The 21,617-nt window shown below is 36.0% G+C and overlaps 1 protein-coding gene across 6 annotated transcripts in view; it reads left to right on the top strand.

Annotated features, from left to right (window-relative positions):
* LOC110255479 (uncharacterized) overlaps positions 1-21,617 on the top strand; it is a 109,267-nt gene that overhangs the window by 55,919 nt on the left and 31,731 nt on the right. For 3 of the 6 annotated variants that reach the window (XR_014815914.1, XM_084977172.1, XM_084977171.1), the window contains exon 2: positions 21,185-21,265. Coding sequence is in view for 3 of the 6 variants with exons in the window: in XM_084977172.1 (XP_084833298.1) it covers positions 21,185-21,265 (81 nt within the window). In the remaining 3 variants the exon portion in view is untranslated. Of the gene's footprint in view, positions 1-1,669; positions 1,776-13,142; positions 13,235-20,100; positions 20,175-21,184; positions 21,307-21,617 lie in introns of those variants that run through there. The other 3 variants (XR_002335844.2, XR_014815915.1, XM_084977173.1) reach the window with 3 other exon arrangements.

Here is a 21,617-nt window from a genome sequence, read left to right as displayed (position 1 = left end):
AAAAATTACAATATAATATACAGTAGTGCTACTGTATAAACTGTATCTATTATTATTTTTAAATCCACCTTCTGGAATTTAAGTTGAATTTTATTTTAACTGATAAAGTATATTTTAGGTGGCATTATGGACTGAATTGTGTTTCTTTCAAAATTCATATATTGGAGCCTTAAGCCCCAATATGACTATTTTCATAGATAGGGCCTTGAAAGTGGTAATTAAGGTTAAAGGAGGTCATAATGGTGGGGCTTTAATCCCATAGGACTAGTGGCCTTGTGGGAAGAGGAAGAGATGACAGGGAGGCACATGTACAAAGGAAAGGCCATGTGAGAGCAGAGCAAGAAGGCAGCCATCAGTAAGCCAAGTAGAGAGGCCTCAGGAGAAATCACCTCTCCCAGCACCTTGATCCTGGACTTCCAGCTTTTAGAACTTGAGAATAAATTTAAGTTATTTAAGGAGATCCCGTTAAGACACAGTGGAAATGAATCTGATTAGTATCCAGGAGGATGTAGGTTCGATCCTTGGCCTCACCCAGTGGGTTGGGAATCAGGTATTGCCATCAGGTGTGGTGTGGGTCGCAGACATGGCTTGCATCCATCATGACAGTGGCTGTGGCGTAGGCCAGCAGCTGCAGCTCTGATTAGACCTCTAGCCTGGAGACCTCCGTATGCCATGGGAGTGGCCCTAGAAAAGGCAAAAAGACAAAAAGACAAAAAAAAAAAAAAAAAAATTTAAGTTATTTAAGTTACCTGTCTGAGGGATTTTTTTTTTTTTTTTTTTTTTTGGCCACCTTAGCAAAGTAATATAGTTGGAAACTGTTCTTCTTTTTAATTTTTTTCACATCGGTGTTTAGAGCTAGTAGCATACATGACTATAAATGAATGTCAACTGGAGACTTAAAATTTAGTTTGGATGAAATTAGAGACATTTTCCTTTTTCTGAGTTTAACATGTTATTTATATTAGAGCAGTGAAAATTCTCACTTTACAAATAAGTTAATTTTAATTTTATCACAAATGTTCATTATAAATATTTAGAAAACAGAGTTTCTGTTGTGGCTCAGTGGATTAAAGACCCAATGTCGCCTCTGTGAGAATATGGGTTCGATACCTGGCTTCACTCACTGGGTTAAGGATCCAGGGCTGCCACAAGCTGTGGTGCAGTTTGCAGATGCAGCTCAGATCTGATATTGCAGTGGCTGTGGCATAGGCCGGCAGCTGCAGCTCCAATTCAACCCTCAGCCTGGGAACTTCCATATGTGGCAGATGTGGCCATAAAAAGAAAAAAAAGTTAGGAAACATAGGAAAAAAGAAAAAGAAAACATAATTTCTTATCCTGTTGAGATATTTTGATATAAGTATACCAAAATGTCCAGTAACAAGTAGAGGAATTTACTATACACACTAGTTTGTTTCTTAGATTTAAAATGTAATACATGAATATTTTTATGTCATTAAATATACTTCATTTGTACAGCCATAATATTTTTTGACAACTGTCATCAAATGCTATTGCATGAATTTAGCATAATTAATTTAACCAATTGATTGCTGGATAATTAGACTTTCAAATATTCTCAATGATAAACATGACAAGTATGATAAATTCTCTATGATAGACATTTTCAAAAATTAACATATACATATTTCCAGCTCTTTCTCTCTTTCAGAAGCCTTCTTTTCTCTCTTCTAAAGAGCAAGGTTACTTTGTTTTGGCAGTTTCAGGAATGGAGTTTTGCTGTGTTGACCCAGGAAACGGATGAATTAGAACATCACGTAAGTCTCAGGGGCTATATTAATTCATGTGAGGAAGAAACACGCAAGAAAAGGAAAAAAAAAAAAAAAAAAAAAAAGAGCTGAAAAGAGATGAGAGAGAAGAAACAGCCAGAACTCAGTTGTAGAAAAAGTTTTGAAGAGTTTTAATAGAGAATCAGAGTAATGGAGCAGCCGCCAAACTGTAATGAGGAGTCTGTCTTTTAGGGAAGATAAATGGGAGAAGAGGAATTTTGGAAGTACTACTGTGTAGTATGACTAAAATTACCCATTCAAAAGTCCTTTGGAGACATGTTAATTTCATTTTTAAGTATTTTGTGAATACTGGATAATGTTTTCATTAAAATTAAAAAAAAACTGATAAAAACTACCACTTCATTTGTAGTACGTAAACATATATATATGCAGCTTAATTCTTGAATACACTCATAATTTATAAGAACCTGCTGATTAAAAGCATGTGCAAAATTTAAAGCTTTTGATCTATATTTATATCTAACGACACTATATAAAAGTGCTAGTTTCTTGTTTTCTTACCATTTCTTCAACTTTGCCAATCTGATACAATGATGTCAAATTATTATTTTAACTTTCATTTTTATTAAATGTGTATGGATATTTTCTCATATTACCTGTCTCATATTATTGTTTCTCTTTCTCTGTCATAAATGGTTAGCCTAAGTGTTTTCTTTTTATTAAAGATTGGATAATATCTCATGAAATGTATAGTTTCCAATATTTATAAGATTTATAGCGCAGTATTTTCACTTTTAAGTTAAATGCAGAGTTTATATGGTACACTAAAAAAAATCTAGTTTCAGGTAATGGTGCAGATGTAATGTTTTCTAAAGCCACAAAATTCTATAGTTAGAATTCTTAGGAAGTACTGTTCCACTTAGTTATCATTCTTACTTAGAATATGGATTATTTATCTCAGAAATAATCTAAAATCTTTCTTTTAGATAGATATTGTCTGATAGATTCTAAAACTCTATCTAGTTTCAGAGAAAACTGACGATTAGACAAACTCATTTATATTTTTACCTTATCTCCTCTGTAGTTTCAGGTATTTTTAAATTCCCTACCTCCCACTTAAGACAAGCTTCCAGAGTTCCCGTCGTGGCTCAGTGGTTAACGAATCCGACTAGGAACCATGAGGTTGCGGGTTTGATCCCTGGCCTTGCTCAGTGGGTTAGGGATCTGGCGTTGCCGTGAGCTGTGGGGTAGGTTGCAGACGCGGCTTGGATCCCTCGTTGCTGTGGCTCTGGTGTAGGCCAGCGGCTACAGTTCCAATTAGACCCAAGAAATGGCAAAAAAGACAGAAAGACTTAAGCTTCCATCTGTGCTCTTGATCCCATTACCTTTTCTGTTTCTTATTTCCAGTAGTAAAATCTGTCAATGAACTAATCACTCAAGACAAAATTTGAGAGACATATTTGACTCCAGCTTTTCCTCTACATTTCCCATGTAAAATCCTATTGATTTCATTTCCTGTATATATTCAGTATGTTTATTTTTCCTATTCATGGCAAATAGTGCCTAATATGCCCTTATTAGCTCATCATGATGTTTTTTCCATAAAAATTTTAAATGTATATTTATCATCTAATAAATTCCAAACTCTGTAATCTGGTATATGAAGCTGTTCCTGATTGGTCATAGCCTTCTCTCCCAGTCTCTTCTTTTGTCTCTCCATCTCCTGCCTTTTGTATTGAGTTATTTGACGTTCCCTAAAATTCAACATATTTTATGCTCCTATTCTTTTCAGAAACTGTTTCCTTCGAAGAGTCTATATTATTACTCTTCTTTGAATTCCTAAATTTCGATCTTTTAAGAGCGAGTTTACCCGCCTCTTGAAGGCTTATCTGGTATTGGCCAGGTGCTCGTCCTTTGTATGTTTTATTTTACTTTTCCTTCTTCTTGCAATTTATATCACTGTTAAGCTCTTGGATCATTTTCTACTTCTCCTGTGATTAGAAGTAACTTGATGTATGAGACTGTATTATTTTCCTTTGTGCTCACAACATCTCACCTAATAGCATATATACATATTAGGATATATATACACATGCATACATATACACACTCAGTGATTTTTGGACTGAACTGAATGCTACATCTTCATTTCTCCTCTAGTTTAAGAAAATGAGCTGCTCCAGTTTTTTTTTAAAACTTTAAACAAGTTCAAAAAATGTTTACTTTTGTACTTTCTTGTTACATTAGAAGAAAATTGGTAATGCTTAGATCCAGGTTTATATATTCAGTGTAAAGGGATATATGTTATAGGTCTTCTTGGTCAGATAGAAGTTCACATCCAAATCCCAAAACTTCTTTTATTTTGGTTTGAATCTTTGTTAACTTTATAGAAAACCCCTATTTTATGAACCATGACCTTCCTTCAAATGATAGCACAGCATTAATCAATAGAGGAGACACAAGAAGAAAGAGATAAAATATGGGCGAAAGAGATAGGGGCCCAAAGGGGAGATAGACAAAAGTAGGCTTGGAAGTCACTGTTCTTGATGATTTCTTTGAGAATCTCACTGGCTTCATGTAGCAGACAGGAGCTGCACTTCACCTCTGGACTCCACACAGCACTTCCAGTGCTTATCTTATGGATGGAGGGGACCCTCTGAAGAACGTCAATGAGTAGAATGACATGATGTGAGACTATCAGAATTCAAACAATTCTAAACCAAGAGCTCGTCCATGATAAAAAATTATAATCTTATTTTTCACATCACATACACCCACACCATACAAATTGTAATTCATTACATTCTGTTTTTAATTGTTATAATGTTGTTTTCCTTGACTTAAATTCCTTAAAGAGAGAATGTATAAATTCTATTTTGTATATATATATATATATATATATATATATATATACATATATATATATATATATATTTGTATTTTTTTTTTAGGGTTGCACCCATGGCATGAGGAAGTTCTCATGCTAGAGGTTGAATTGGAGCTGCAGCTGCCGGCCTACACAACAGCCACAGTCATAGCAATGCAGGATCCAAGCCACATCTGTGACCTACACCACAGCTCACAGCAATGCCAGATCCTTAACCCACTGATCAAGGCCAGGGATTGAGCCCATATCCTCATGGATACTAGTCCATTTAGTTTCTGCAGATCCATGACAGGAACTCCTAAATTACACCATATTTATAACTCCATGCACATAATACATTGGTTACACTTCAGATATCTACCTGATAATTTTCAATTTTTCAAAAATGTTTTTCTCAGTCAACAACATTAAGAAGTCAGTAAGCCATCACTGCATAGATAATATACACATGAGTTCTCTCCTACCACAAGTTGGGGATACAGTAGAAGTAAGTAATGCTACTTTGCCCTCTTATTTGTATAATTTATGGCAGCAGAGGACTGGAGAATGAATGGTAGGTGAAAAAAAAGAATCTTCCCTCTCCTATATGTGAGAGATGATATGGTTCTGAACTCTGGATTCCTTGCATGTAGGGACTGTGACATTATTTTCTCCCCAGTGCTTGGTACATTGTATGTACCAATGAGTTAATGGAAGAGAAAAATCTAGGTCACTGACTCTTAAGGAATATCTCAATAAGGTCATGAAAAGAAGAGAATCTGTGTGGGGTAAGAATTCAAATCAATCAATACAGGCAGGTACAAACCAAAATTTAGACCCAGAAACAACTCCCTCTTTGTGGGGTTAAATTTAGTTAGCTCTAAGGGAGTTTCAGATCACATTTGTTACTTGATTTGGAATCTTGACAAAATGACACAACCGAAAAATGGATCTCTTCTTCCTCTTTTCTGGGTATAGGTCATTTATTTCCTTGCCTTCTTCCTTTTTTAAAAAAAGCTTCCCGGTAGCAGGAAGAAACACAATTAGCACAACCCTCTCAATGTTGTAACTGGATGTAATGTTGGCCTTTATAACACCAACCATAGTTAACCTATAGGGCACTTTCAGGGCACTCTTTACAATGAACCAGACCTGGCAGCATTAGCTGTTGCAAACAGTTGTGATAAAATTTACTTGTAAACATACTATCCCTGTGCTAAGCCTCCTGGCTGGGAGATACTGAAACAAAGGTTTGGTATTTGAAGCACAACATGAATTAATACCCACTGCTGATGTTAGTATTACACCCAAGTCAGGAATTTGTTTGAAAGATTAAACATGCCATTCATTTTCCAATTGCTGAGTGAAAGAAGGTGGAAAAGACAGAAAAGAAAATCATGGACTTGGAGAATAGACTTGTGGTTGCCAAGGGAGAGGGGGAGGGAGAGGGGTGGATTGGGAGCTTGGGGTTAATAGATGCAAACTATTGCCTTTGGAATGGATTAGCAATGAGATTCTGCTGTGTAGCACTGGGAACTGTGTCTGGTCACTAATGATAGAGCATGATAATGTGAGAAAATGGAATGTGTATATGTATGTGTAACTGGGTCACCATGATGTACAGTAGAAAAAAAATTGGGCGAATAACAAATATATATATATTTGTTATATATATATAACCCCCCCAAGAAAAGAAAGAAGGTGGAAAAGCATGTTTTTGCTGAACTAGACCTATAACTTTAAAATTTAGCCTAATTATCCATTTCACTGAGAGGGGAATGCTGGAATTTTACAAAGCATATTCTCCCTAAATAAAGAAAATGCAGTCTATAGTGTTTAGAAGCCAGAAAATTCGACTAGGCCCCTCATTTGTTTTTCAAGTTTTGCTTAAATTGGCTTACAGATTTATCTACCATGCATTGCACATGGATATTTTTGTCACCGAATATTTTACAACAGCTGTGATCCTGATGGGGATTTAGTTAACCAAAGGCCCCTCTGCATGCAAGCGGTCACCAGGCATCTAATGGGTTGAGGGCTGAAACGACAATAAAGTGAGCAGAACCATGCAGCTGTGGACCAAATGTAGGGTAATAACTAGCAGTTGGCCATTACGGGGTTAACTGCTGGTGTTCTGGTAAGTGTAAAAAAATGTTGAGGTCCTGTTCAAAAACACAGCCAAAATTTGAACAGTTCCATTGGGTCATAGTTAAAAATGCCTCTGCTTCCTTTTTAAGCTGGTGATTATTTTTAGGACACCAGTCTTGTTGGAATGTCTAACATATATATTATTATAATTATCACTTTTTTGATAATTATGTTGAATTTTTCCAACATGCTTTTAATCTAAATAAGGGAGCATTGCAGAATATCATCTTCTAGGTCTCTGGGGTTTCAGCCACAATTGCCCATGCCTTTATAATTTCCAGAGTTGTTACATTCACTCTAAGGAGAATTTTTACCTACATTTGTTGAGTTAAAGAGCCCTACATTCTGTTGTTTTAAACAAAAACTGTGTCACTGCGATGTCAGTCCAAACATGTGTAATTAACATGGAAAATATGTCTGAGCCATACTGGTCAAGATAGATGACTTCCTTGCATGACTTATAAACAGTGAGAGGCATAAAGCCAGGATGTCAAAACCACGTTGTATACCATGAAGGTTTATCTGGGAGGACTTTCAAATTACAAAGGAAAAAGAAAGACAAAATCAGCCTGCCATACTTTCTTAACAAGGAGAGCGGCTTTCTGCTATCTGTATAAAAATAAGCTTTCTGTCCTCCTTTTCGACATGTGTTACTCACACTGCAAAGGTCAAAACGGACATCTCATTCTTCTGGAAGTGTTCATCAAACAATCTAATGGTACATGTCAGAGCTTTCAAATTATTCCAGCTAGAACTTGGTCTCTAATCTTTTAAATTTTATCAGTGACTGCACAGAATTCTCTTTGGAATTCTTTGATAGGTGGCCTTGAAAGAGTTCAAACTCTGTCCCCTATGTGTTCTGAGTCTGCTGAAAGCCACCAGCTCAGACCTTCTTCTAGGGCTGTCTTCCTAGGTAATGACCCAATAACTAATAGGTAGTAGATTTGTAGTCCATGTGAACAAAGACAACAACCTGCAGATGCTCTGTTCCTTTGCTGGGTAAAATGAACTCTTTCTTAATATACCTGAAGAATCTTTTTTGTCCTCAAGTATGTCCCAGTCTTGTTTTTTTGTCATCAGTGGCATCAATTAGAAATTGTGTGCCAGGAACATCTGAGAAAATCCCACTTGTGACTGAATCATATCTAAGGAGGTTTAGTTACTGAGGCATTGTAAGTTAACTGAGGATAAGAAAAATCCAGTTTGACTATGGCTCTATACAGCAGGACCTCCCTTTCTAGGAGGCAAAAGGAATTACTAGTGTAGAGGTTCGTAGACTTATCAAAAATAACATCGTTGAAAATTCTTCCTCTGAGAAAAGTCCCTTTGTTGCATCTGGTTGCTATACCAACAAGGTTCTTGACCACTTGGTTCATAAAAGCTTGCTGTTAATCAACTAAACTCTATTAGTATATTCTAATGGTAAAGTCTTAGGATGTGTAATTCATTCTTAAATTATCAAGTGGCTTGGACTCTGAGTGGTGTTTTCACATATGAGAGGAAGGAAGAGTGAAAGCAAGAGAGAAACATAGAGAAAGGGGGAGAGAAGGAGGGAGGGAAAGGCCTAGAGATATTTTGCTCTACTGTTTCAAAGGGGAAGTTTAATTATCCTAAATTGTCCTATCTTGAGGTCACATGAAGAAGGGTGTTCATAAAATAAGACTGCTGCGAGGTCAGTTTTACTGTGGATTTCAGGAAACTTTTAGATGGATTTTCGATATCTCTCAAGGAAAGGGAGTTAATGTTTTTGCCAAGTATTTATATACTCATGGCCAGGGGAAGTAAACGTACTAAAGCACATGGGCTTCCTGAGAACTGAACAGAACATGGAAGGCTTCACTTGCTGTTGGGAATGTGGTAAAGCAAGGAAAGCAGACTCATCATCACTCCATCTTTCTTGGCATTAGTCACACACAAGCATTCTAAAAAACCTTCTCAACTCCTCCTACCTTCTATTCCACACCTCTGATAAGATCTGACAAGACTGGTAGGGTAGAGTTGAAAAAATCATGGAAAAGGGACACACTGTTTTCCATTTTTAACCTACTGAGTACTTCAGTAGGACTCAAGGATGGACACCTCTATTCCAGGCCCCATTCCCCAACTACTGTAGCTTTGCAGTACTTACTTTTATCTGGATGGACTGAAGACCTAATAGAAGAGTGGGGAAAGTATTTGGCATCCTTAGAAAAGTAAAGTAAAGCACTTATCAAAATAGGGAGTAGGGTACTAGCGTGTAGCCAAAAACTCAATTTCATTTTATTTTTTAGTAAACGGCCTGATGCCATGAAAGAAACTGCCAACAAATCAGTAACTATAGTCCAAGGGATTTAATGTTGATTTTCAAAAGTTGAAGATGTAAAGTAGTAAATTACTTACATTCTTAGCCAAAGCTAACCTGGGGATATTATATAAGTGTGGTGTATACCCATGGGCACATGGTCATATATGCATATATCAAGGAATGAATCTGTCATCTTGCATATGTTCAATCTCATGTGAAATACCAGGCACTGAAAGTTGGTAGCTGCAGCAACCAGAGCATATGCTATAAGCATTTCAGCTATTAAAATATCTGACACTTGGCAGGTGCATTCAAGAATGACAGCTCTTGGCAAGTTCATCTTATCCTTGCACATGAATAATAAAGAGAAAGGAATATTTTCAGTCTGGTAGAAATAAGCAACAGGTGCTAAAAGCCTTGTATGTAGTTTAACAGGAAGGAGTATATTAAACACTGTGAAATAAGCAAACATAATTACAACATACTTATAATGAAAATGATGGCTCCTAGTTAATTCTGGTCTAGGCTCATTCAAAGACCCTGGGGCCAGCATACCACAGGAGGGATTATACACTTTAAAAATAACATAATGCATAAAATACTTAATAGTGTACCCTTCCTCCATTTAGTAAAATCCTTTAGGGCTTCTAAAATTTAAGAGCTATTTTTTTCAGACCTGGAACGTTAGGGGTTATCCATATTTTCAGGGCTGTGGAACATCCAGTATGTCCTTATCTTGAATATATTTCTCCTTTCTTTAATAAACTCAATCCAGTGTTTGATTTTCATCTTTTATTTATTCTGGCTCTTAAAAGAGATTATTTATTGCATCAAGGCTGCTATTTACCACACATGCAAGATCTGTAATGTCAAGATCAGTTATTTCTAAGTGACTCCTGTTCTAGAAGCTGTCAATGAAGATGGTATACCCTAAAGTTCACACATAATTGTATCCCTACTCAATCTTTTGTGTCTATTGCTTTGTTTGCAAGATAACTAAGAATACATTAGAGCCACTTGATAATTGCAATGTAATTTACTAAAATATTTAGGCTCTAGAATCAGATTTGCCAAATTCTAAATTGTTTCTAAATCGTGCATCTGTGTCTTTGATTAATTAAATTCCCCAGGCCTGTTTATTTTTCCATAAAGTGAAGGTAATAAAATTATTTACTTCACCAGCTGTTTTGAGAATTGAGTTAAATAATTCATTTATTTACATTAGTAGAATATCACATTGTGATTGTTTGACTATGTTACTTTTATTTATGCTTTCTAGAGTAGACTGCATTGAAAATAACAGCATGGGGACAGGTGTTGATAAGAAAGATCAATTAGAAATGGAATCCTGCTGTGTGTAGCACTGGGAACTCTGTCTAGTCACCTATGATGAAACATGTAATGTGAGAAAAAAAGAATGTATACATGTAAGTGTAACTGGGTCACCATGCTGTACAGTAGAAAAAATATGTATATAAATGAATGATAAAAAAATTGATATTCGGATTTTTTTAGATGCAATTTCTAGAATAAACTTTCTTTGTCAGGATCTGGACTTTTCTACTTCAAGTGTTGTTTGTGGACCAGCAGCAAGGGCTTGGCCTGGGAGCTTGTGAGAAATGGAGGATCTTGGGTACCATCCCAACTAACTGATTCAGAATTTGTATTTTAATGAGATCCCGAGTGATTTGTATACACTTTAAAATTTAAAAATCTCTGGTCTGTACAGATAAGGTTTTTACATACCCTTTCAGATTTTCCTGATCTTACCCTTTATTTAATAATGTTTATTAGTATACCTGTGCATTTTTGTTAGCTCAAATGCTTGCTTTTAAAATTTCTGGATTGCTAGACAAGTCTTTCAGAATAAGTGATGCCTTATTAATGCCCATTATTTTAATCTTTCCTAGTATACACTGAGACCAGGAGGCCAATATTCATACCACCTCCTTCTCCTTCTCTCACCCTGAAACACTTGAATACTTTGATCATATTATTCCTAGATTTTGATTTGTCTCCTTCTAGAGAAAGAATTAAGATATATTGGGCATTTCCCTCTTCTGATTTTGCAAGTGACATAATATCTACGTGGGATTTTGTGAGAGAAATGTAAGAAAGGTATAAATCATTGTTTCATAAATTTTTTGTCTTTAATTATTGATAAATTTAATTCTGCCTCGAAGAAAAAGTTTAATTAAAAAAGACACTTCAAGACAAAATTTTATCATTCTTAATAGAAGACAAATACACTCAAATAAACTGGAATTAATTCAACTCAATCATTTAAAAGTTCAGGTAAAGATTTTTTTTTAAAAAAGGGTCTCCTAAATTTACGTAGTTTTTTCTCTTTAAAATAATATTTTAGAGTTACATATAGTCTCCTTTTTTATGTTTAACACTATTATGATTTCAATTAACAGGGATATTTTCCATACTGATTTTTTTTTCACTTACAATTTGACCACTATCTCATAACAATGACAGCTTGAGAACGCATGTTAACAAATTCAAACACTACAAATGAATTTCACAGTCCTCTGCACTGTTCATTCTCACCTCATGAATCCAGAAGTGTCTATGCATTTGAAAGATTGCTGCTGGTGGATGACCTCATCTTCCATACTTCCATAGTTACGTTTTTTTTCTCCTGTAAATGGCTCCCTATACTTGGAGCTGCTGTGCCAAACTTTCTAGACAGGCGTAAATTACTGCTCTGTCTCCCTCCCTCTTTTTCTTCGTTTATATTTCATAATGTACGACAAACTGAAACATTGAATAATGGACAGTGCTAAGGGATGGTGGCTATTTATTGTGTTTTCTTCATGCTTTGGCATTTTATATGTCTGAAGTAGCAACTGTATGATACTAGAGATCAAACAGGAGGACTTTAAAATTTTCATTTGTAGGAGGGAAGCTTTGGTTTTATAAAGGCAGTGACACACTAGACTAACTGCTAGCTGAAAGGAATGGTTGCAATATCTAGGCAGGCAAAATATGAAAAATACAAAAAGGTCAAAGTAGTAAAGTATACATTTCCTCTTACATAGAGCATTGAATCATTCACTGAGCTAACATTTCTGCTGTAAATATACTCACTTTCATAAAATAATTTTTTTTTCCATTTTGGGGAAAAATAGAGATGACTATGTCATGCCAGCCCTAATAACTAACCTGTCTTATAAGGAAGGGCAACAGAGCAAATACCTTTCTTTCTCCTACTTGGTTCATTTTTAATTTATAGGCTTAAAAACTATTTATCAACTAAATTCCTTCCTCCCTTCCTTCCTTCCTATTTTTCCCAAATAATCTTTAAATTTTTCCTGAGGGGAATACCAGTCTTCTCACTGTTCAAGTGGTACATGCCCTCTACAAATACCTTATTTTTACAATTAAGGTAGAGGCTGTCTTATCCTCTGAAACTAACTGGATGCCAATTTTTAAAAAAATATTCAAAACAATGAATATTGGTAAACTCTATAATTTCAAAGATTTCCCCCCCAAAATTAAGGCTTGACATTATATTGGAATTGAAATGCTCAAGTTAAAAAAGGAAGGAGGTGTATATTTATTAAGTACCTACTATGTGCCAGAAATTTTCTGTACATCACTTATTTTAATCCTCATCACAATTCTGTGTGAGAGCTTTTATTCTAATTTGCAGTTTAACAACTGAAAATTGTTAAATTTTTAGAAATTCAGACATGCAGTAGCTTGCCCAATGTCACATAGCTACTAAATTTGTATGAGTCCAAAGTGTTGAATCTTTCCCTCTTTATTCTACACCAGTGCCCTCTCTTTTATTTTGCAGATGAGAACTATGAGGTGCAAAAAGACTAGGATGCTTAAATTGGTGTCTGAGTTTGAATTGGGTAATTGTCCTCTGACTCAGTTCATCCCACTATGCCACTGGGAATCCAAACATGGGGAAAGTTGGCCCTAAAATTAAAATTCACATTAAAAAACTTGTAAGAAGATTTACCATGTCCATTTTTTTTTTGAGGGATGGAATCTAATAATATATTTCCTGTCTATTACTGATAAAATCTCATGTGATTCCTCCTGTTTCTCTTTTTCTCTTCAATGCCATGAGTTGATCAGACCCCAGAGATGATGACTATTATTTCTAAGGAATTTTGTCTACATTTGCGGGCAACACAACGTTCTTGTCTCCATGGAACTGAAGCAAAGGTCAGATGATGCTGGGCCAAACTCCAAATCTATAGAATGAATTTTCTATTTTTCCAACTATTAAGGCAGATTGTCCTCATGGATTTGAGCAACTGTTCAAAGAGTGAGCCTTATCTTATTCCTAATTTTCCATCTTCTTCTTCCCTACTTTAGAATTGAAACACCATAGGGACTCATGGTACAATGAATATTTCTGCATATTTGTGTTTTTTCCTCCCACCAGAGTTTACATAGAACAAGAACTTCATAGATGCTAAACAGACAGAGATAGATGCTTTGCATGACTGTTACTATATTTAGAGATGAAAATACAAGATTTGGTAGATGAGAGTTAGATTGGGGTAAAGGATTGAAAAGAAAGTTGCAATGTTGTTAAGATTTCTCATACTCATTACTTTTTGAGAGATGGTTAAAAACAAAAAAACAGCAAAATCTGAACATCTTTCTCAGCCCCTGAAAACTTGCCTTAGAGGTGTACAGAAAGTAGGGCTATATATTGTCCACACTAAGGTTAGCTTGAACAGCTCACTATTTCTGCTTCTCTTTTCCTTCTCTAACTTTTTTGTATGATGTTCCCCCTGGTATACACTGTCCTCTCTTCCTCCCTTTCCACACATCTCTCAACATTGGGTTTAAATGCTACCTACTTCATGCAGCCCTCTCATGAACGAATATCAGGAAGTCCCTTCTGTGTGTGACTGTGACACTTGGAATACAGATCTTTTGTAGCACTACTTACTATAGCAAATTTGGAATATTTTTATATCACTGTGTCTTTATAAGATTTCTTAGAATTGTGTCTATATATCAAAAAGCATAATTTTCATTCTATTTTATTTCAGTTGGCTTCTAGGACATCATGCTTTCTCAATTTTCCTCTTCACTCATTGGCCATTTCTTCTTGGCATCTTGCTCTCTCCTTCTCTCTATCTCTCTCTCCCCATCTTTTGGCTTTGGCTTATCAGTCTGGACTCTCAAGTATGTAAAGCTTGGGTTTTGAACTTGATTGATATCCACTCACTCCTAAGATGATCTTATAGAATTTTACAGCTTTAAATATCATCTACATGCTGATGACTCTCAAAATATATATATCAAGCCTGGATTCCACTTCAATTCCAGATGGTTATCTCCATCTGCATGCTGAATCATCTTCACTTGCCTCTTGACTTGACATTTCACATGAAATGTGTCCAAAACAGAAATCCCATTTCCACCCACAAAATCTGCTTTACCTCTTCTCTTTTTTTAGTAAATAGAAACCAACATTTTAGAATCATTGATTCATCTGTTTCTCTTCATTAATTCATACAATCTTTCAACAAATCTTACTGCTTGTATCTTTAAAATATATTCATAATCTCACTACTTCTCTTCATTTCCCATCTACGACCCTGATCCAAGCCATAACCATCTCTCATCTGCGGTACTCAGTGGCTTGCTAACTGGTTTTTGTGATTCTACATTCACATCCTACTGTGTGTATGTATTCAACAGAGCAACAATACTGACTTAACTATTAGTAAAACCTAGATAATGTCTTCTCTTATTCAATTCCCCCAAAAGTTCCTATCTCACTCATGGTAAAAATCAAAGTCTTTACAGTGACTTACAAGGCCCTATATAATTTGGCTCCTTGTTACCTCTATGAACTTGTCCCAAGCTACTTTCCACCCCAGGTGTTCATCACTGTCCTCTTCAAGTGTTCATTATTCCTCCACCTCAAGGCCTTTGTTGCTCTCTGTTGAGAAAGATCTTCCCCCAAAGACCTACACTGCTTGCACTCTCACTTTTTCAATCTTCTTTCACATTTCCCCATTACAATCTTATTTTCCCCAATACTGAGCTCCCTGGTCATCCTCCTTAGAAGTCAACCCACCATCCAGCATTCTCTACCCTCTTCCTTTCTTGCTTGTTCTTAGTGTTTGTTTTCATAGTCCACCTTTCAGATTGTGCAAGAGGGCTTGACACAGAGTGGCTACTCTATAAACATTTTCAGATTTGTTGGATTCCATAGGGCCTTCCTTGTGCATAGTAGGTGCTCACTATTTTTTAAATCAAAAGCACGAAGCTCTAAATTATATCTTACACCAGAATGTGGAACAAAGATCTTTTTTTTCCATTTCATGAATTCACATTTAACAAGAATTGAAAGTGGTTGTATATCAGAAACAGGTGTGTTTCATCTGTGTATAGTAAAACACTAAGTTTCAAAGAGTGGAAAAAATTTTCGTTGTTCATAGCAGAAGGAACTATTGAACCAACAAGTTCACTGAGTCAATGGCCATGTTAAAACAATATAGACAGTGCCACATAACTAGGAAAATGCTCATTCAAATTATCTGAGGGTGCCTTTGATCATGTTTAATTAAAGAAATTATAAAATGCACTTTTCACTTAAAGTCTTCTTGCCACAACCACAGTCTGGCAATTTTTTTCAAGCATAGGACTCAGAAAAAGATAAAACACGATGGCCTTCTACTCTAAACACCATAAATAATTTTATACCTCCCAAATAAAACAGTGAACAATAAGACTTTTTTTTAAGTGAAAGGAAGAGAATTGTAAGAGCCATTCATACTATAACAGATGTGCTGACTTGCTTCAGCTTTATTTTATATTTTTCCTTTACCCTTTCCTCTCATTGAGAACCCTATGGCATAAAATTTCATTTCAAAGATTTAAAATAGGACATGGAATCCTAGGCAGACTTAAGTGCAGTTGCACAGAGCAATCTATCATGGATTTTTGGGACTCTCACACAACATGCATAGTTTCCCTGGGACCAGGATATTTTTTGCCCTCAAACTGGCCCAGTTCCCCTGCAAAAGATCCATTTCCTTGCCTAGAAATAATGGTAGAATTAAAATAGATAGCATTCAAATTGGAAGAATCATTCAATTCTAATCCAACAGAAAAGTACTGGCAACTTTCAGAGGTCACTGAGTTGAGGATCTAGAGATACAAATTCTCATCTTCACTTGTCAAAACTCTCTTCTGCAAAAAGCTCCAGATATAGTTTTGAACTACCTAAGCGATTTTCAGCACCTTCAGTGTAAGCACATAGAGGATTTATTGACAAAGGTATACTGTGCATGTATTTTTTTTTAAAGCATTAGATTGGTAAAAATACCCTGGATATTTGAGCATAGGCTCCTTTGTCTCTTTCCCTTAACCCTGCCAGACCTCCCTATGATATATGCCAAAGAGAAGCTCCCATCCTCTTGTGTCCATGATGAATGATTTGGGAACAGTCCAAACAGTAACGGAGGGATTTAGCCCAGTTTCCTTGACTCTAGCCCCATATATTTATGAGACGGTTGTGAGGAGATTTGCAGGGAAAGTAAAATATTCTATAGTGTGGCTTTTTATTCAGACTTGTACTTAGGAATAATCATTGCTGTCACCACATTAATGTTCAAGGGGGGAAAAAAAACTTCTGCAACCCATGTAGTGTAAAAAAAAAAAGAAAGGAAAAAAGTAATAAGGGATAAAGCAGGAGTTGTGTAGTATGATACTTTCTAGTTTCTTATTTTATCATTACGCATTTTGCTTATAAAACTTCACTTTTTAAAAAATTCCATCAAACTTAACTTTGTCTTTTCTGGTCTCTCTTCTTCAGTTGTATGTGGGTGTCTGTGTGATTGAGGGTGTCTGTGTGTAATAATAATCATTAGTATCCACAGTATTTCATTATTCCCCAGAATAACCCTCAAGGCTACATGCTAATAATTTGCCCATTTGTTAAATGAGGAAACTAAAACTCAGACAGGTTCAATAATGTTAATAGGGAAAGAAAGCTAATGGGAGAAGAGCTCACATTGAAACTTAGATGCCCCTGGCTTCAAAGCCTTGTAGGTAATCACTGTGTCTTTTTGTCCTTATATGAAGGTGGAACTTCTACTGTCTGCTTGCTGGCATTGGGTAGGTCTGCCAGCAGGCGTCTCATATGCCAGGCTCAGCATGCATTCCCTGGCCAACACACTTTCTTTGTTGCTTTCCATGCTTGCTCTTAATTGTGAGAACGTCCTTGTGGATAAGGAAATTATTCACTTCCACATTAAATAATTGTAGAGATGCTGATTTAAACAGAAGAGCAAGCAGAACATCAAAGCTTTATTTTAATTAGAGAGCTATAGTCAATATTTCTCCTGCTTTTTTAATTTGAATTTGAAGTTTTCAAGAGAAATGCAAAGAAAGAAAAATCAGCAGTGCCTGATTTTGTTTCCAATATTTTATTATGGCAATTTCCACAGATAAAAGTTTGAAAGGTTTTACACAATGAATACCCATATACTAAGCATCTAGATTCTATAACTTTCCTTGTTTTACTTTTCACCTCTCTATCCATTGATCTCTCTATCCACTGATTCTCAGGTTAGGGACTGAATGGCAGCTACAGCTACCCCCCATGCCATAGCCACAGCAACAGGGAATCCAAACTGCCTCTTGGACCTACACCACAACTCATGGCAATGCTTGATCCTTAACTCACTGAGGGAGGCCAGGGATCAAACCCACATCCTCATGGATACTAGTCAAATTTGTTTCCGTTGAGCCACAATGGGAATTCCCTAAAGTAAGTTTTATATGTAAGGTGAAATTACACAAGTCTTGTGTATCATTTATTGATTTTGGGGGTGCATATACATTCAGGTAACTAAAACCTCTTTCAAAGTATAGAATATTACTATGCTAAATCCAACATAATCCTCACTTCCTAGTCCCCTGCCCAAAGAGACAAGCACTGTTCCAGTTTATACAACATTGGTTAGTTTTACCCAGGTTAGTCTTCATGGTCATTTAAACAAGTCACATAGTAACTACTCATTTATGTAAGACTTTTCTTACTTGGCATGTTTTTGATATTTATCTATGTTATTATAGTGATGTTCTTTTTTGAGTTATATCCCAGTGTATGAACATAGCACAATTTGTTTATCCATTCTTGTGTTGCTGAAAATGTGATCCAGTTCTTCAGTTTAGGCTTTTAGCAAATATTCTTGTGTAAGTCTTTTTGGTGTACACGTTTCCATTTTTTCTTAGATAAATACCTAAGAGTAGAATTGCTGATTACAGGGTGGGTGTTAGTTTAGTTTCATATAGGAGCTGCCAGACCTTTTCCCAAAGCAGTTGCACCATATTACATTCACATCAACAGTGTATGAATATTTTGGTGGCCCCACAAGCTCACCAACATGTGACATTTTCTGTCTCTTAAATTTTAGATTTTCTGGTAAGTATATAATGGTATCTCATTGTGCTTTAAATTTGCATTTTCTTGATGAGTTATGACATTGAACACCTTTTCATTAGCTTATTAACCACTTGATTATTTTCCTTTGTAAATTGTTCAGTGTTTTTTCATATTTTAAAAAACTGGATTTTTTCTAGTTTTCCTTGCCTGATTTTGAAAACTAAGCAACATTAAATATAAGTGCATCACTGTGTTATTTAGTTGTCTGAAAACTCAGTGTTAAAAACCATCCAAACTGTACAAACAATTATAGATAAATCAGGTAAAGGACTATTAGGTGTAGTCTACAATTGTAAAGAAGAAAATAAGGCAGGATTTTTACTGCAATTACTCTGGGGCCAGTGTGAGCCTATTCTATATGGGACAGAACATGACTGAGACTTGTCAGTCTATCTTTAATTTTCTGCTTAATTCTCAGAAATTGCTGGATAATGATTCAATCTGGCTAATCTTCTATGAACCTGCCCTTCAAACCTGCCACTCTTTCTCCACCATTTATTATTTCCTTGTAAAACTCAAGTGGTCATCTCACTTATTACCTTCCACATTATTTAATCATTCTATAATATACATGGCCAACTGCTAAATTAAACAATGGAAGATCAACTTTAGAAGCAGCAGAGGAGTGATAAATGCATTCCCCTTATTGTTATAAAGTTGGAAAATTATGGCCATATGCATGGACTGAGCCAAAAGGGCAGAGAATTCCCTTTGTTTCCTTATTACTCACCCATTGTGCTGTTCTAAGTTCCTTTAGTGGCCAAAGGGTGACAGAAGCAATACATCAGGTTTTGCTGTAAAATGTTATCTAAAGGCAAAAAGTGGACCTGTAGGACAGATAGAATTCCACACCGAGCCAGGGGATTTATGACAAAATTCTATAACCAAATAAAAAATATCTGTGACTACATTTATGTGAAGCAATGGTGCCATTCTTTGGCTGGTTTAGGTAATCACAGGTGCACATTCTTAGTCATACTAGAGATATATCCCAGTAGACATTTGGGAATCTGTTTTGAATTTAAAGTGGAAGTTCCAAGACAGATTTGGCAATTCTTTTCAAATTTTCTTTTTGAGAGGAAAATATGCATTGTGGAAAAGCACTAGAAAAATATAGACTGTGGTTCAAAAATAGTGTGCTACGTGTGTGTGTGTGTGTGTATGTATATATATACACACACACTCTTTTGATTTTGATATATTAATTTTTCATGACACCTCCGGATACGTATTGGGCCCATGTGAAGAGAAATATTTAATTCCACAAATATGAAACAGGAAGCTTAGCAATGAGTACAAATAGTGAGCAAAACAAAGACTGAAAATCAGAGGAACTCAAATTCCAGCCAACATTGGACAAGTTACACTCTGATAAAATCATTGCAATAGTATTTTTAAATATGAAAATTGGTTATCTGAGGAACATTAGCTGTTAGTGTTTCAAAAAGAAATATTAAGGTGTTTTAATCAAAATGAAAAAATGGTAATCTTCCTTTCCTCATTACTTTAATTAATATGGCTGCTTCTTTGTCACTGTAAATTTAATACTCTCATCTAAGGTAGACAGTGAATTTACGCTGTCTGAATTTGCTTTGTTTCCTTTCTGCAGGGTAGAAAAGAAAGAATTTGGAGGCCGTCCTCTCCCCCGCCCCCGCCCAGAAAGAGGCCTGCACATGTCATATTGTAAATATTAGCCAGAAATACATGCTAATGAGAAAATTCAACAGTCCTCATGGGAAACCAGTTGTTTATTCTTTCTCCTTGCTTCCACTTCTTTCTCATTTCCCTGTGGCCTTTTGGAATAAGTGTATCAAAGAGCTTACACCTCTTCTGGAGTATGACTAGGCCTATATGGCCTAAAGTCATACAGCAAGGTAGCTTCCTGGTTCAGTGAATATTCTATAAAATAGGACTCGCCTGCAAGGCCTCTGCAATGCATTGTAGATTTACAGCAAGATATTCTCTCAGCCCTAGAAAATCCAGGTAGGGCCTGGGGCGGCTGGCATCCTGGTTCAGTAGCTTCTTGCGATAAGCAACAGTGAAATGATCCATAGATGAGGGCCGTAAAACACTGGACCCAAAGCAAGGTCAAGTGATACCTTCAGCCATCAGCAATCTGAATAGTTTTACTCCCTGGTTAAGGAGTGTTCTATACATGGGCAACTATTCAGGATGCAGCTTCAGATTGTGCCAGCTGTGGCACCCGGCCTGCAGAGACAAGAAAGGTTTATAAGGGCTCTTAGTAGCTCTGGCTGTGAGTGGCAGCCTCCTTCTCTATCTTTGCATGTATGGGATATTTATATCAGCTTTTTGATGTTTGTCCTCTCAGTGACATTGCAGCTTGTTGCATGTTGGATGCTGTAGCAATGCATACACACTGAGTCCTAGTTTGAAATATCTTGTATGAAAAAGTTCAACTGGAATAAAAATTATATTTTTCTTAGAAATGCCAACATTAATTACATTTGTCAGTGAAAGACATGGATGAGGTCTTCAAATGTATGTTGTTTCAGTATGCAAATTAACTCGTTTTCCTCTGGAAATTAGGAAAGGTTTTATTTGCCAGTATGATACAAAGTCAACATTTAATATTTTCTCTAAATGCTCTGAGTCTATGTAATTATATAATGTCAAGAAAATGTAATACTTTTTGCCCCAAGAGATATTTATAGACACTCTTAAATCCCTTCCAGTTTCCTCCAGTGAGCCATACAAATCCCGTCATTTTTTTCTGTATGCTGTGACAAGAGGAGCACGGGGAAGCCTGCAGCAAGGTATGCTGTTACTGGTCTTCTTTTATAGACATCAGCTACTGGTAAGTGAAGGACCAATGTTGTCCATTTTCTTCCCTTTAATAATGAATTAGTTTCCTCTTCTCATGAGAAATTAGCAAACATAAAGGAATCAATGGACACTGACCTGTACTCTATAATGAGCTACATGTGGTTCACAAAGCAATTATAGTAGCATTACAGCAACAGCAATTATAAGTGATATGCAGGTTTTTCTATCCAGTATTATCAACCACCTGCTACTCCCAGGACCTGCATTTCTCTGTTACATATAGTTTCTTTTGTTTGTTTTTGTTTTTTGTTTTTTTGTTTTTTTGCTTTTTAGGACCACATC

The sequence above is a fragment of the Sus scrofa genome, chromosome 9, assembly GCF_054392235.1.
Source record: "Sus scrofa isolate SSC_HxYL_T2T_F1_AM1 chromosome 9, Sscrofa_HxYL_maternal_Yorkshire_Landrace_v2.0, whole genome shotgun sequence".
NCBI classification, from domain to species: Eukaryota; Metazoa; Chordata; class Mammalia; order Artiodactyla; family Suidae; genus Sus; species Sus scrofa.
The sequence above is the reverse complement of the archived record's forward strand: the minus strand, read 5'-3'. Positions and strand labels throughout refer to the sequence as shown.